The sequence below is a fragment of the Haliotis rubra genome, unplaced genomic scaffold (assembly GCF_003918875.1).
Source record: "Haliotis rubra isolate DU_JTF1 unplaced genomic scaffold, ASM391887v1 Scf1853, whole genome shotgun sequence".
Lineage (NCBI taxonomy): Eukaryota > Metazoa > Mollusca > Gastropoda > Lepetellida > Haliotidae > Haliotis > Haliotis rubra.
The window spans coordinates 1-17,944 of NW_025765840.1; the positions used below are offsets into that span (position 1 = coordinate 1).

Here is a 17,944-nt window from a genome sequence, read left to right on the forward strand (position 1 = left end):
TTTGGTTCCAGTGACCCTCCATTAATACCTCTCTATCCCTTCCGGTGGACCATTAAACCTCCTGAAATGTGTTAGCCCAGTCCTTAAAGAGTTCGAATGTCACGCCGAAGGACCGGGTTCGGTTCCCCAGTTGTGTACATGTGTTAAGCCCATTCCTGGTGCCCCTCTCTGTGACATTGCTGGAATATTGCTAAAAGTGGCGTAAAACCTCACTCACCCACTCTGGCGCCCCTCTCAGTGAAAATGCTGGAATATAGTTAAAGCAGCATAAAACCTAACTCACTCACTCACTCGTGAAGTAACAGGGTCTGTATCTTGTAGGGATGGAGACAAGGGCAACATCCTTGACAACCTGCTGTCCCGGATGGAGCAGTACGCCAACAACCTGGAGGCCCTGGTGGAGGAGAGGACAGCCGACTACCTCGAGCAGAAGAAGAAGGCAGAGGACCTGCTGTACATGATGCTGCCCAAGTAGGTGGAGCAGGACACCGGGTGGTCGTAGTGCCGACCCCTTAGATAGTGATCGACCCGTGAAGGTCCGGGTTAGAATATTGGCCTTCAGTAACCTATGCTTGTCGCAAGAGGCGACTTCCGGGATCGGGTGGTCAGGCTCGCTGACTTGGTTGACACATGTCATCGGTTCCCAATTGCACAGATCGATGCTCATGTTGCTGATCAGTGGATTGTCTGGTCCAGACTCGATTATTTACAGACCGCCGCCATATAGCTGAAATATTGCTGATTGCAGCGTAAAACTCACTCACTCACTCAGATAGTGATCATGTGTTGTTTTATAGTGTCATCTTTGCCAAGTCGTTTGAAGCGCTACCTTGAAAATGTATATCTGTAAACTCACACATATTTGTCAAAAGGATACCATTGTAAATGAAGATATTGATACCCCTCAACGAAAACTGTTAAAGGGGATGGTGGGGTTTTGAGCAATCAAGGTTCTGGCTTATTAAGGAGTCAGTACAATTCCCATTGCAATGCGGAAATTGGACGACGAAGGAAAGAAAACATAGTGTAATGAAAACAAACCCATAAAAAAAGGGAAACAAATAATCCGACAAAATTCGAAAACAACATCGACAACATCAACAACAACAACAGAAAGAAAAAGAAAAGGAAAAAATAATACATGAACACAAACAAAATTAAAAGCAGAAGACAAATAATCCATTGATGGTCACCCCTCTGAATGAAATGCCACAACATTCAAATCAACAGGGCGTTGATATCGCGGGCGTCATTAAAATTTTCCGTGCCTCTTTCATGTTCCCGAAATGCAGAACTCAAGTGTGTTGTACGAATGCTTGGCTTGCTTGAGCCAGGAATGACAACCGCGATTGAAGTTCACCTGACCCCATTACCTGAACGTTTTTCTTTCACCCTGAGAGCTATCGTATCGGAAAGAAGTATCCGGTTTTAATTACGTTGTAATCTGACGTAGCACGAGTGCTTATCGATGACGTCCAAATACAGATGTAATACAAGCGTTTCGCCGTTGTATTATTTCATCGATTCGATTAAAGTTCTGTCGATTCGTGTTTTATTAGAAGTTTTAAAGTCTGTGCTCAGATAGCTATCGTGCCGGAGTTAAGTGTCTAATATTTATTACGTTGTAATATGACGTGGCCCGACTTTTCATCAAATAAACCAAAGTAACGGTGTAATACTGCCGGCCTTCCGTTGAATCAGTAAATCCACTCGTTTAAAGCTCTCTTGCTTTTATTTTGATTGTTTTATGTCGCTATCGGAGTAGAGTCTCGGAGTTTTAATATATTGCAATGTGACGTGACACGGATTTTCCTCAATGACGTCAAAACACAGGTGCCAAGCTGACGTTACGACGTTGAATTACAGCTCCAATTCAAACAAATACCCATCTAAATACTGCTTACTGTAAGACTCAAACTTGGATAAGGATGTGTGTAGTTTTTGATTGTCCAACGCCCATTTCGTTTTAACTAATCACAGAAGTTCACAAATCCATATTTTCTACCTTGGTAGCACTAGCAGTCTCTGTGTACATCACTCTCGATTTTTCTCTCCCCAGTTCTAAAACCGCAGAGTTGTTGACTGTCACGTACAATGAGAGATAATACCTCTGTTATATCTGAAAAGTTCAAGAAATCTGTAATCTCCTCAAAATGCCTCCGTCCTGCCCGCAGGCAAGCAAGTATAACCGCAGTTCCAAATTTGGAGTTACCTCCCTTCTCCAAGCAAATGTAAAGTTAACGTTGGATCGCAATCCGAAACAGTCAAAACCTTTCAATGACGATCTGACATATCTCATTATCTCTGACAAATGTTGAGTGGTAGAACTAAGTGTTTAGGGAATCATGTGTTTTTAACCTGTCAATTCCAAGATGAAACAATACCTTCACCAGAAACCTGTAGGAACGTTCAGTGTGTAAAGAACCACAATCAAATACATTTTACACACTCAGCCACTATGTTTTGAAGAAGGCCCTGGAATTCATTTAGAAGTTGGACGAACATGAATACATGGCACGACGTTTTCGAGCTCTCCTCATAATGAAGGAGCAATAATTAGCCCTGAGACCCCGTATAGAGGATAAAAAGAAGTTGTTATCCATAAAAAACGTATGGTGTATTTATGTTCTGAAGGTAGCGATATGTAGAAGTCCATACAAATAAATGCTAATTAATTAATTAATAAATGTGGTGGTACACAATATTCAAACTTCAATGGCGCCGGAATTGCAAATTATAATAACGAGAGTAATATATATGACGTCAGTGATAATAATATCCACCAAACACCAAGAGTGGTCAATCATTCGAAACAAGCCAAGGCTGGACATCCTGAATAACTAGCAACGATCTGAAAGATATGTTTTACTTACCTGGTATATTCCGTAATGCTCGTCAAACCTCCGGATTTACCTTGATTCCTGGTCTCCTATATTGTAACCCGCCTACCACTGTCCCGGGCCACGTTTCACAAAGCTCTCGTAAGCTTAATATCTCGTAGATTTTCTCGTAGCCTTCGTACCTCCTATACTGTAACATAATTTACGAGATCTTAGGCTTACGAGAGCTTTGTGAAACGGAGCTCTGAAGTGAAACCATGTAGCAACAATGTCTTGAAACAACATACAGAGGTTATTATTGGATATTCATTGGATATTTATATAGCGCACATATATATCCACGAACTAGTGCATGTTCAAGGCGCTGGTATTTTTCACCTCGATCATTGGATGTCAATCTCAACGGCACATCTCAACTCCCTGGGGACCATACAACTCTTGCTGCCACAAAGCGCACCGAGTTATTGCGGGTTTCCCATCCTTACGGGTACCCATTCACAGCTAGGTGTAGTGTAACGAGATTTTGCATTCATTTCTTCTGCACAGTAAATGAAGAAATCCATATCCTTCGTGAACCCCAGAACTAAAATATTGTATGAAATGATTATTGATTTTCGTATTTAACCAGTTATTACTTGGGGGCTATGGTCATTTTACGTACGCTTCACACACTGATTGTGGTTCATCTCGTTACAGGTCAGTCGCGGGTCAGCTGATCAGGGGCGAGGTGGTCAAGGCGGAAAATTACGATGAAGTGACCATCTACTTCAGCGACATCTGTGGCTTCACGGCGTTGTCGTCGGAGAGCACGCCCATGCAGGTAACACCTACAGCTATAGTCTGTAAATCGAATAAAGTGGAATTAGGATTGCGAATCCTCATTATTTTACCTTGCGAAATGAACATTAAAATCTCAGAATTTTATTCAACTTAGGATAAAAGTTGTTTAACAAACGATCATAGTTTCATTATTATTGGTTTGTATTACAAGGGGGTATGCATATTAAATGTCAAGGTAAAATTATGGCGATTCGTAATATTAATTTCACTTTATTTGATTTACTTTTTTGTTTAAAGTGAAATTCATCCGTAAGTTTTCACTGCAAACAGACTATACCTCTATAACTGTTCACTGTTGTTTGTTTGTTTTTTTACGCCGCACTCAGCAATATTCCAGCTATGTGGCGTTGGTCGGTCTGTACATAATCGAGTCTGGACCAGACAATCCAGTGATCAACATCCTGATCACGTACGCAACTGGGATACGATGACATGTGTCAACCAAGACAGATACCCTGACCACCCGATCTCGTTAGTAGGGTAGTTCAGAGGCTAAAGTGTTTACTTGTCACGCCGAGGACACGGTTTCCATTCCCGGTTAAAATCAGTGAAACCTTTTGTATGTCTCAAGGTTAATGTAAAACGTGGCGTAAAACCTTTCTCATTCTTTTACTGGTGCAGAAGTTATCGATCTTTGATTGGTTTTAGGTGATAGATTTGCTGAATGACCTCTATACAACGTTTGACTCGATCATCGAACATTTCGATGTTTATAAGGTAAGTATCCCTTCATTGAATTGTCACGTCGGTGTAAATGTAGAGAAACATTAGCACCTGTCACATGTTTCATACCATAAGACATTGTCAGCGTCGATGTCAATCTTCTGTACTGATAAATTGTTAAAATGATTGTTGTATGAACTGTCAGATGACCTGCTTCGATGAAGTGCACGCTGATTGGTCGTTAGATGTGAATGTCCATATTTATTCCAAAGAACCCTGCAAAATAACAGCATTTTGTTAGTAACACGTACTGTACATCAATTGTTCCAAAAATATATCAGACATCGAATGATTTTGACTATTACTCAGCAAGTTTAAAGCTATAAGAAATCGATCTGAAGGAAACTTAAGTCTGCTCTCCAGGTGTGTATTGTATGGTGTCCTATAATTGCCATCGCGTGGCGCGTAAAAAAAGAACTACGTCGTGGGCGACGTCGCCCACGACGTCGCATAAAAAAGACGACGTCGCGCACGACGTCGTGTAAGACGTCGTCCACGACGTCGCGCAGAAATACACAAGAGAGATCTACGACAAAAATACAAAATCGACGTCGTCCACGACGTCGAAGGCGATTAGCGTCGCCACGACGTCGCGGGCGACGTCGTATTTAGAAATTGTTATATTGGAAAATCGGGGAATAACCTTTTGTGGTGCAGTTATACTGCTATTGATCTCGCGTGGCGCGTAAAAAGAACTACGTCGTGGGCGACGTCGCCCACGACGTCGCATAAAAAAGACGACGTCGCGCACGACGTCGTGTAAGACGTCGTCCACGACGTCGCGCAGAAATACACAAGAGAGATCTACGACAAAAATACAAAATCGACGTCGTCCACGACGTCGAAGGCGACGTCGCCCACGACGTCGAGGTCGACGTCGCCCACGACGTCGCGGGCGACGTCGTATTTAGAAATTGTTATATTGGAAAATCGGGGAATAACCTTTTGTGGTGCAGTTATACTGCTATTGATCTCTAATCACTGATTTCATGTTCAACATTACTACTTATTTAAGTAAACCAATCAAGGGGTAAGCGCCAGAACACCTTAAGTAAAAAATTCTGTCAAATTTAGTTGATGCTTGATGTTGTGAAAACGGTGTTGTTTTAAAGGATCAAAACACTGGTTTTCTACAAAATGTAAAATGTCTCCACTCAGGAAACGAAATATGACTTTTGTACCAGCGGGTTGACATGTGAACCAGCGGGTTTAGTGAGTGAGTTTAGTTCACTCAGTTCATTAGTAGTGAGTTATTCAATTTCTTACATAAACGTGCAAGCTATAAGAATGTTGGAATTGACAGTTTTCATCATCATTTCCACAAATTCAGTTATGGAAAATGCACAATAGGTTTCTTTATACTTCTCGTGGTGGAACATACATATATGTAAATGGTTATATGTTTATTGTGAACAAGAAGAAAAGGGGAAAATGGATCTCGTGGAGATGCATTCAGAACGACTGCATATCAGTCTTAACAGTGAACGACATAATTTCCCAAGTACATCGTGACCACAACCACGGACCTGTACACAGCGAAGTCAAAGTGAATCATTTCGACTGTACCAAAAATACTGACGGCCCCCCGCACAAACAACAACCTCCGGGGTTGCAATTGGCATGGCCGTCTCATGAAGGTTGTGGTAAAACAACATCCCACCCTATTCGAGATGGCCAAGTTCCTGGAAGATGAACAAGGACTGAACGAGGCAAAGATGCTTCAGTACAATGCCGGCCAAAGACTGACCCCAAATAGAAGTACAGAGATTTGGAGGAACGACTAGATACCTTGAAGTTCAGGCTTGCAAATAACCACCCGACATTGATGGAGTACCTGGACAATGACAGATAGACACACAGACAGTCACACAGGCTTTATTCAGTAGTTAAGGCCCAGTGGCCCAGAGTACAATTGAAGTTACTCAATTACAACTATTGGTCACGTGACATTAAATTATGATTTTACATGTGATTTACGGATGGACATCAAATGTTTCATGAAAATGGCAACAGATTTAATAATATCAGCATTATTAGAATTAAGTACATTGAATATCGTTTGTGGGGCATCATTAGTGCATTTTAAATACTTCTTTCGGCAGGCAGAGAAAGTCTTACAGACTAATTATAAGTGTCGTTCGTCTTCAGTTTTACCAGAAGAACAATAAGAACATGATAAATCTTCCAATATATTATTATCTTTTCTAAAACGTTGTATTTTTAAGGCATGAAGAGAGATTTTAAATTTACAAAAAATTCTTAAAAGGGACTTATCATTAAGAACACTGACATATTTTGCAGGTCCGAACATCGATTTACATTGTGAATAATGACTAAGAAAACTCGATGAATTGACTGATGCGTACCAACTGTGAATATATATCTTTTATTCGTTGTTTAAATGTTGACAAAACATTTTTATATCACCAACATTTTGCTTAAATCAAACATGAGAAAACTCGCTTGAAAATAACATATTTCTCACATCTGAAGCCCATGAATACTTTCCACATTTATCCAGTGATAACAATATTTGACAGCTTTGATAGGGGTAGCGATAATCAGGCATTCTTATAAGTTTAATCCAGTATCTAATAACTCTCATTTGACTCTCAATATGCATGTTATAGCATCCTGTTTCGCCAAGTATGGCTTTATTGGAAGCAAATATACCTTCTGTAAGAAATCTTTTAAAATAAGATGCATGGACATTTTCAATGGCTTCGAAATAATTTGCTCCCCATGTTATATGGGAAATTATGACATGATTATATATGTTAAAAGAAATATACTAAATCACAACCTTTTGTAATATGTTATAAAGGATCAAAGAAAGTATACATTTACACAAACACACATTCTTATGTGTTTTCATTGTATTCTAAACCGTAAACAACACCAGCCCAAATCCGATAGCCAGCGTATGCATATGCTTAAATTTGCTAGTACACATGAAAGGCAAAATGGTATTATATCTACTAGTACCTAAATACTTCTTTATAGAGTCTCAAAGCGTAGTATTTTAAGCAAACACGTTGCTCGAAGTGCAGCCTTCATTTCTATATATTCTGAACAAACACACTGTGTCACAAGCGTTCGGTCCGGCTTGGCTCGAGTCGTCTAAAGCACCTAACACCTCAAAGGTGTATCTTTAATTGTGCTTAAATCCATAGATTAGTATTATATCTACCTACATATCACATTGAAATGTTACAAAATGCCACATGTAAAGGTAACTGCTCCGTTAAAGTGAAGCCCTTGTCTGCCAACCATCAAAATAGCCTCAATCAAAAGTGTTCAGTCTGTTCGGCCCGACTTGGCCCGGGCTGTCAAAAGCAACTTAAACCTCACACATGTATCTTGAAATGTGTTTAAATCCATAGATTAGTATTATATCTACCTAAATGCCACATTGTGATGTTACAAAGAAAACTGGGTCTATAAAGTGGTATTTAGATAGATATAACTATATTCATTGGATGTAAACAGAATCTAGGATTCATCTGTGAGACTTCAAGATACATGTGCGAGGTTTAAGTTGCTTTTGACAGCTCCGGCCAAGTGGGGCCAACAGAAACTTAACACTTTGATTGAACTATGTTGAAAAATAGAGAGTGAGTGAGTGAGTGAGTTTAGTTTTACGCCGCACTCAGCAATATTCCAGCTATATGGCGGCTGTCTGTAAATAATCGAGTATGAACCAGACAATCCAGTGATCAACAGCATGAACATCGATCTGCGCATTTCGGAACCGATGACATATGTCAACCAAGTCAGCGAGTCTGACCACCCGCTCCCGTTACGACAAGCATGGGTTACTGAAGGCACTTTCTAATCCGGACCTTTACGGGTGAAAATGGAGAGAGAAAGGGGCTGGAAAAGTGATATATAGGTAGATGTAATACTAATCTGTGAATTAAAACGCAATTCAAGATACATGTGTGAGGTTTAAGCTGCTTTTGACGGCCCGAGGTATGCCGGACCGAACAATAGTGGCGGTGATTATGTTTAGAGTGTGGGGAAGAGATCGTTTCATTTGCAGATGGGTATGCCTTACATACAATGAACAGTGGCCTTCTAGGGTGGTATTTGATTGGATATAGGTGTAAAAACATTTTCGGGTCGACAGAAATGTTTATCGGGAGTGACTGAAGCATTTTTTGCGTTTTAAATCCTGTTTCGTTTAACGATTCTTCTTTTAGACGTAACCTTGGTCAGCCACGTTCAGAGGCCGATAACCACTCGATATAGTCCGACGTCGCCTGCGACGTCGACCACGACGTCGTTCACGACGTCGCCCACGACGTCGTTCACGACGTCGCCCACGACGTCGCCCGTTATTTTTGTAGCCAAAATATATTTTACAAAGCGCGACGTCGTCTTTTTTATGCGACGTCGTGGGCGACGTCGCCCACGACGTACTTCTTTTTTTACGCGCCACGCGATGGCAATTATAGGACACCATAGTATTGGATATGGTATTCTTATCTTCTTATTTGACGTGTTAACTTGTACTTGGACAGGTTGAGACGATAGGCGACGCCTACATGGTGGTGTCAGGATTACCTGGACGAAACGGGAAACTGCACGCGCGGGAAATAGCCCGGATGTCGCTGTCTTTACTTAACGCTGTCCTGTCTTTCAAAATCCGCCATCGGCCGCAACAGCAGCTGAAACTACGGATTGGCATCCATTCAGGTAAACGAAATATGATTCACTTTGACTTGCTGACCTCATTGTGTTTTCTTAAATGAATAAGGTTTTGGGTAGGGTTACGGCTTGGTATTAAATGTTCATGTGTCCCCCCCTTACCGCCCTTTGCTGGGTCCGCCTTCTCACAGTGCGACTCAGATTGAAGGAAAAATCATACAGACAAATTGACAGGCCTGAAATCTTCAAAAGATATAAGCTAGTTCTCCTTCTACCCCTTTCAGAGTACCTCTGCAATAATTGTGTTGCCATGTTTAATCGATTAGATAAAAGAAGCGAAAGTGAGTTATGACAGAAGCCTTGTGATTGGTACGCTCAACTTCCCAGCGTAGACACCTGATTGGATAAAAAGCCAGCAAAGGGATTTAATAAAATTATCGGTCCGAGCCGTATATGCATCCAGGTGGAGACTTATAGGAACGTATACCTTGTGATGTTTATTTTGTATATGTACAGTGTGTGTGCGTGAGCATGTGCGCGTGCGTGCGCGTCTCTGGGTGTGATGTTATTTTGCTCTATACTGTGTGTTTGTGTCTGTCTGTCTGGCGTGTTTCTCTCTTTGACGTTGTGTTTCTATCGACATGGTGTGTGTAGACTGTTTAACTTTCTCTTTAGAAATATATAGTGTGTATTTTCTCTCTACAGGGTCTGTGTGCGCCGGTGTTGTTGGGCACAAGATGCCGAGGTACTGCTTGTTTGGCGACACCGTAAACACAGCGTCGAGGATGGAGTCGAATGGCCTGCGTATGTATCTGGCAGTCTTGTCGTCAGTCTGTAGGCAGCATGCTGTCAACTTGTAGTCAGCGTATAGCCATCTGGTTGTCAGCTTGTAATCAACGTATAGCCAACTTGTTGTCAATGTGTAGTTAATATATAGCCAACTTGTTGTCAGCTTGTTGTCAACTTGCTGTCAAGTTGTAGGCAACGTGTAGGCAACTTGTAGTCAACTTGTTATAAGCTTGTTGTCTTATTGTCAACTTGTAGTCAACTTGCTGTGAACTTGTAGGCAACTTGTAGTCAACTTGTAGGCACCTTGTAGGCAGCTTGTAGTCAACTTGTAGTCAACTTGCAGTCAACTTGTAGGAAACTTGTAGTCAACTTGTAGGCAATTTGTAGTCAACTTGTTATCAGCTTGTAGTCTTATTGTCAACTTGTAGTGAACTTGTAGGCAACTTGTAGTCAACTTGCTGACAACTTGTAGGCAACTTGTAGTCAACTTGTACTCAACTTGTAGCCAACTTGCAGTCAACGTAAAGTCAACTTGTAAGTCAACTTGCGGTCAACGTAAAGTCAACTTGTAATCCAAGAAAACAAGGGTTAGTGGACTGGTAGTCAGTATCATGTGATTGGGGAGGTATCCAGGAGACAGGCCGGGGTGGTATCACAGCTGACTCTCTCTGTAAGCCCGGGCAGGTGAAACCCACCAAAAATACAGGAACGTCTCTAGGAAAGTGAAATATCGTTAAACTCCACTTCATCTCCAACCGTATTTCACTTCTTATCTGCATGTTGCGTTATTTGTAGCCCTACGGATCCACGTCAGTCCTCAGACGAAAGAAGTGCTTGATCGGTTCCAGACATTTGACCTTGAACTTCGTGGTGCTGTTGAAATGAAGGTTGGTATATTGGATGACAATTTCAAATTCAGTAGTGGCGTCATTTCGTTTAGACTATAGCAAGGAAAACGGGCGCAATTTTCGAAAGAATTACAATGCACAGGTTGTTCCAGATATATATCAGTGAGTGAGTGAGTTAACTTTTAACGTCACCTCGGCATATATATCAGTGTCTAAGATGGGTTGGTTTGTTGTTTTACGCCGCACTCAGCAATATTCTAGCTATATGGCGGCGGTCTGTAAATAATCGGGTCAGGGCCAGACAATCCAGTGATCAACATCATGAGCATCGATCTGCGCAATTGGGAACCGATGACATGTGTCAACCAAGTCAGCGAGCCTGACCATCCGATCCCGTTAGACGCCTCTTACGACATCTTATCTTGTACTTAGATGTAAGTATCTTACATATCGTAGGTAGATGTAAATATGAACTACATAAACATAAACATTTTCTACTTAAATGCAATTATCTTCTTCGTAAATGTAAGTATCTTCTGCATAGATGTATCTTGTACTTAGATGTAAGTATCTTCTACGTTGATGTATCTTCTATGTATCATCTGAGTATGTGTAAGTATCATTTACGTAGACGTATGTATGATGGTCTCCGTAGATGTAACTAACGTCATCGTTGTTTGTTCCTAGGGCAAGGGGAGCGTGACAACGTACTGGTTGCTTGGGGAGCGGGAAGTGACCATAACCTGAGTACCTTATGACACAGCTGTGACGTCATCCTCTTTGCATATTCTGTCACATGGTCTACCGACATCGAGGCGCGTGCGCCTGAAGTGGATGATTCCATTTGTGATTTGCTGAAGACTATGGGGTGCTGATGCGGCAATGAATATTTCCATGCCATGAAGAGCGTATATTTGTATTTTATTTATGTCATCGTTGTAAAGCCAATTCTCTTTGATATGCACTGCATGTATGGCGATCAAGTGATTTACGTAGCAAAGCTTCACTGGATATATTCAGCCTTGCGTGAAGGTTCGCCTTTGTAGGACGCTGCTCGGGCAAAGTCGCATCTTTCCGCCACGTTCATGGTTCAACATTCGTAACCACTTGGCTCATTCCGTAACCCTCCGGAATGACACGAGTGGCAACAAATCATGGTTGTGGAATGAAGTGTTAGACTGAATTGTAATGAAGCGTGTGGAGCTTATGGACAGCTTGCAACTGCAGAATAACACAAGCGTGACACCAGAAGCAAGAGTATTTAACTGTTTTGTCGAGTGATGGTATTCCAGGATTTCCAAAGTCCATCAGTTACAAATTTATTCATTCACCAAATTCTACTCAAGTGTATGTTAATGGTTCTGTATAAATATCGCCCGGATACATGTGCACTCGATTTTCGTTCTCAGCTCCCTGGGAGTACACAACTCAAGCTCTCCGTGAGGCTACAGGGGGTCACCAGTGACATTAAATACCCGCCCTACCGGGTACCCATCTGTCCTGGTCCTAAGTACATTGTATTGTGTTGTTGTAATAATGGTCGCAGTGACCTACATCCCAGAAGAATAGTTTGTGATTCTGGAGCATATCACGTAAAAAAAATACCACGTATTTGTTTAAAAATGAAGGCAATTTGTTATTTACACTTCCGGGCAAAAGAACATATGCTCTTCAAAATTGGAGTAGACAAAATATATACACCTTATCACGACGTTTCTTTCAGTCTCTGGAATGTTTAATGCATTTTCCTTGGCAGTTAATTTGAAAATGCCCGAGATTGTATTCCGATTGTTAATTACGATTGTTCGCAAATATAAAACAAATCAGTCGTAAAACAGAAGTTGTCTGAAAGAAGGTGTTGACATTGTCGGACCAGGCACTGTCGGAATACTTTGTTTTTTGTTATGTTTGATGTTACTAGAGGGATGGGTTGTCTCCCCTGGGATGTGTACTGTAACGCGAGGTATCTCCCCTGTATTGTTGTTATTGAAGATGAGCTATCTCCCTTGAATGGCGCATTGTTGTACCTGAAGGGGCGGGTTTTCTCCCCTGAATTGTGTAATGTTGTCACTAGAGGGATGAGTTATCTCCCCTGAGTGGTGTAATATGGAAATCCCCCACAACTGTTACATGTCCCTGTGTTGAGCCAAACGCGTTTCAACGAAGCCAGTGTGTGAAAAATCATGGCACGTAATCGAGCCACACGGTCGAAAACCATGCCACTATAATGTCGAAACAAGATCACATAAATGTAATGACGTCATAATGGCGTTTTGAAAGTATTCCCGCGCTATATCGAATCACCTTGTAAGGTAATTGCATGATATCACGCCCCTGCTCACAGTGTGTTGATGTGGAAAGGTACGTCACGTGACACCTGTTATTGCGAATCATGCATATTTATGTAATCATGACTACCAGGTATTATTATTATAATTATTATTATATCTATTTGTGCTTGGACCTTTTACTGTTGTTGACGAATCCATGCAACGATATTTGGTTTTGGGGACTGTTTGCAGTTTTTCCAATGTCCTGCCTTAACAAGACGTTCTATACTTCCTTGTACGTTTTTGCGCTTATGTCATGTAAATACTAATAGTGCGCTAATTTCCAAATTAGATTTTCTCTTATATCTTCTGTTTTGCCCTACCGACGTTATTTACATTTTAAAACTTGCTTTCTTTATATTGTTCACCCAAATATTCCTTTTCATCTCAGGCGACGTGGTAGTCTAGTGGTTCAGGTGTCGCCCGTCACGCTTAACACCAGGTTCGATTCCCGAAATGGTAAAAACTGTGTATCACGATTTCAGTGTCGTTAGACGTGATATTGATTGAATATTGCCAAAAGCAGCAAAAAAACATATTAACTTTGCTTGGACCAATTTATCTCGATTTAGTCACGAGTCAGATAGAATCCCACAAATTGGCACATGTGTATTTAATCTCTACGTTGTGTGACATCGTCACGCAAGAGCTGCATTTGTTCAGCGGAGTGTGAGGTAGCCTAATGGTTAAAGCGTCAGTCGGCACGCTGAAGACCCATGTTCGGATGCCCACATGGGTACAATATGTTAAGTCCATTTCTGGTGTCCCCTGCCGTGACAATGCTAAAAGCGGCGTAAAACCATACTCACTCACTCCTGCTTTAAGTTTCGAGTTCATGAATGCAAGAAAACCGCTTTTACAAATCAGACAAAACATTGGGTATAACACCAACATATGCATGAGATGCATTGTGTTAATGTATGCACGTCATGCATTATCTAAGCTTTATTTGGGGATGTTGATATACACTTTAAAGCATGATGCATTATCCAAGCTTTATCTGAGGATGTTGATATACACTTTAAAACATGATGCATTATCCAAGCTTTATCTGAGGATGTGATGATTATACACTTATAAAGCATGATGCATTATCCAAGCTTTATCTGAGGATGTTGACATACACTTTAAAGCATGATGCATTATCCAAGCTTTATCTGAGGATGTTGACATACACTTTAGAGCATGATGCATTTTCTAAGCTTTATCTGAGGATGTTGATATACACTTTAATGCACAGCAGGACACAACTGATCTCTTTGGTTGTAAATGTTATATATTCACATGTGTACAGATATATTTGTTCTCAAAACTTAATGTACATAGCTATTTATACTTGACACGAACCCTTCACGTTACAGCGACGTACAGTGTCGCTTATATCACCTGCTTTTATGTGTATTTCATTTATTATTTGATCACGTGATTTGTCACAATGCATAATTCATTTATAAATCGCGTTTGAACTGCTGTGTACTTTTAAGTCATTTTCTTCTTCTTTTATTATATATCAATGTTGTATATTATTTCGTTACAGTGAAATGATATATAGATCACCAACGTGTTATATGTCAACAGCTGCTCGGGGTTATTGAAATGAAACTTGTGAATTCGATAAAATGTTGTGCTCGTAATGTAAAGGGTTGGGCAATTGAAAGGATACCATGAAAACTGAATTTAATCAAACAGTTACATCCGCTATTGAAAAGTTACCATGCAGAAGTTAGTGGCCTAACATTGCAAATTTTATATCCAAAATACAGGTGTGATATACCTACCAAATTCGTCAGATTGTGTTACTTTGTACCCACATCAAACAATAGTGTGTATTCTCTTTTGTCCGGTAGTGTATAACAAATAGATATGGGCCTAGAAAACAACCTGGCGGTGTACTTGTTCTGAAATAGTCATCTAAACATACATGTATTTGTATAGTTTGTCTGGTGTCCCCCGCCGTGATTTTGCTGGAATATTGCTAAAAGCGGCGTAAAACCAAACTCAGTCAGTCAGTTGTACAGTTTGGTACAGTACAGCCATCTAGGTATGGTCAAGGTGTCGTTATGTCGTAATTTCATGGAAGGGTGACCTGCTATGGGAAATATCCAGAAGTGATGCAGATTTTAGCCTTCGTGAAACCAAGACAATAGGCATGGTGCAGAGAAACCAATACAAATTAGTCTGGGTTCGAACCCGTACCGTGACATGCCGGTGGTTCATGAGATGGTTCACCAAGTGGCCCTGTTGTGTGGTTAGAAGATATGTTTACATTATCACATCTTGGTATTATTGAAAATTATTCTTGTCCGTTCACTTCAAACATATCATGGACGTCAAATATATTTGACATCATCAAAATGCTCTTGATTTCTGTGATATCGTCAGGCCTACCAAAGACTCACCATTCAAAATTCATCGTTTTCATTCAAACCCGCCACATTATCGATGGAACCATGGGGTAAGCTTGTGGTTGAAGCTTTCGTTCGTCACAGCGAAGGCCTTGGTTCCATTCCCCACATGGGTACAACATGTGAAGCCCATTCCTGGTGTTCCCCGCCGTGATATTGCTGGCTTATTGCTAAAAGCGGCTTAAATATTAAACTCACTCGATGGAATCAAAACAGTGAATGACACCCGCAGCAACACATTGGCAGGTATTCAGATTGTTGCAATGTCTTCTGTAAATGTGGCGTGTTTCAATCATTCCGATGTCCCCCGCCGTGATATTGCTGGCTTATTGCTAAAAGCGGCGTAAATATTAAACTCACTCGATGGAACCAAAACAGTGAATGACACCCGCAGCAACACATTGGCAGGTATTCAGATTGTTGCCATGTCTTCTGTAAATGTGGCATGTTTCAATCATTCCGATGCACACTTAATGGTGATAGTCTCACGGGTGTAGTTTGTGTGGCTATTTCTATTTCAAGTATGTACATACTATAGCTTGGTTGCTATCTGCTGGCTTTCGTTGGTAGGCCTGATTGCACATATACAGTCAAACACGGTTGTGTCGAACTCGTCTTGTGTCGAACTCATCTTGTGTCGAACTCTTCTTCTGTCGAACTCTTATTTTGTCGAACTCTTATTGTGTTGAACTCTAGGTGTCAAACTCTAAAGGTTTTGAGCTCTATTGTGTCGAACTGTTATTGTGTCGAACTTATGGTGTCTCGAAGTAAAGCTTTGTCTCTGCTTATTATTTACTTAGTCATCATTTGGTGCTTGTGTCGCACAGTGGTATACTCGAAGCATTTATGTAGGTCCCTTCAACTTCGACACAACGGTGTTCTACTGTACTCACGTTCCTGGGGTTGTCGAACTATCTACCGCAAACCTTACGACTGACCAGATTTACAATGTGAACTTGTGTGTTTTTAAGCAGATATTTCAACAAGTATACAATGTACCTCTTTCAGACATTAGAGAATCTAGCGGTTGGCTGGCAACATAACTTTCGTAACATAGCAACAGTGAGTTAACGACAAGTTAACAGTTAACAGTATGTTTATTTACGTACGATACGAGGTGACGTGATTTCCTGATAAATCCAAAATGAAACCAGACTCACGTGTTTTTCGTTATTGTATATTTCTGTTGACATAGAAGTGGGATGTGAGAGGAACGATGTGTGTGTTGTGTGTGTGTGTGTGAGTGTGAGGTTGTAATTTGTGTTGTGTGAGTGCGAGATGGTAATCTGTGGTTTGTGTGTTAGTGCGAGGTGGTAATGTGTGTTGTGTGTGTGTGTGAGTGCGAGGTGGTAATCTGTGGTTTGTGTGTGAGTGCGAGGTGGTATTGTGTATTGTGTGTGGGTGAGTGCGAGGTGGTAATCTGTGGTTTGTGTGTGAGTGCGAGGTGGTAATATGTGGTTTGTGTGACTGCGAGGTGCTAATGTGTGTTGTGTGAGTGCGAGGTGGTAATCTGTGGTTTTGTGTGTGTGAGTGCGAGGTGGTAATTTGTGTGGTTTGTGTGTGACTGCGAGGTGGTAATGTGTTTTGTGTGTGTGAGTGCGAAGTGTTAATCTGTGGTTTGTGTGTGAGTGCGTGGTGGTAATGTGTGGTTTGTCTGTTAGTGCGAGGTGGTAATGTGTGTGGTTTGTGTGTGAGTGCGAGGTGGTAATATGTGGTTTGTGTGACTGCGAGGTGGTAATGTGTGTTGTGTGAGTGCGAGGTGGTAATCTATAGTTTCTGTGTGTGTGTTAGTGCGAGGTGGTAATTTGTGTGGTTTGTGTGTGACTGCGAGGTGGTAATGTGTGTTGTGTGTGTGTGAGTGCGAAGTGTTAATCTGTGGTTTGTGTGTGAGTGCGTGGTGGTAATGTGTGGTTTGTGTGTTAGTGCGAGGTGGTAATGTGTGTGGTTTGTGTGTGAGTGCGAGGTGGTAATATGTGTGAGAGCGAGGTAATGTGCGGTTTGTGTGTGAGAGCGAGGTGTCAATGTGTGTGTTTTGTGTGTGTGAGCAAGGTGTCAATGTGTGTATTTTGTGTGTGAGAGCGAGGTTTGTGTGTATGTGTCTGAGTGGTTGTTTTTAATGTATGTTGCGCGTATGATGTTTCTCTGGTTGGGTAGATTGTTGTTTAACGCCGCACTCGAGCTTTATATCGGCGGTCTGTAAATAATCGAGTCTGGACCAGACAATCCAGTGATCAACAGCATGAACATCGATCTACGCATTTGGGATACGATGACATGTGTCAACCAAAATCTTTTCCCACACTAAAATGATTGGAAGGAAGTCACTGAAGCGCACTTAATATGAATATATATAATAACACTGCAATCACATCGCCCCCATTGGATTGGTTGATGTCTTGTTAAAAGCTGCACTCAGCAGTATTCCAGCTATATGGCAGCGGTCTGCTAATAACCTAGTCTTGACCCTACAATCCAGTGAGCGTCTTCCTACGCAATGGGGATACGATGACATGTGCCAT

General features: G+C 41.3%; 1 protein-coding gene across 1 annotated transcript; it reads left to right on the forward strand.

The window, feature by feature from the left end:
• Nucleotides 1-321: 321 nt before the first annotated feature.
• Nucleotides 322-12,829, forward strand: LOC124273891 (atrial natriuretic peptide receptor 1-like; the record flags this gene model as incomplete). Its single annotated transcript, XM_046709235.1, has 7 exons — nucleotides 322-471; nucleotides 3,537-3,660; nucleotides 4,329-4,397; nucleotides 8,927-9,101; nucleotides 9,759-9,857; nucleotides 10,638-10,729; nucleotides 11,378-12,829. Coding segments are annotated over 7 exons (769 nt in total), but the record flags the coding sequence as incomplete, so codon positions are not given.
• Between the last annotated feature and the right edge of the window lie 5,115 nt (nucleotides 12,830-17,944).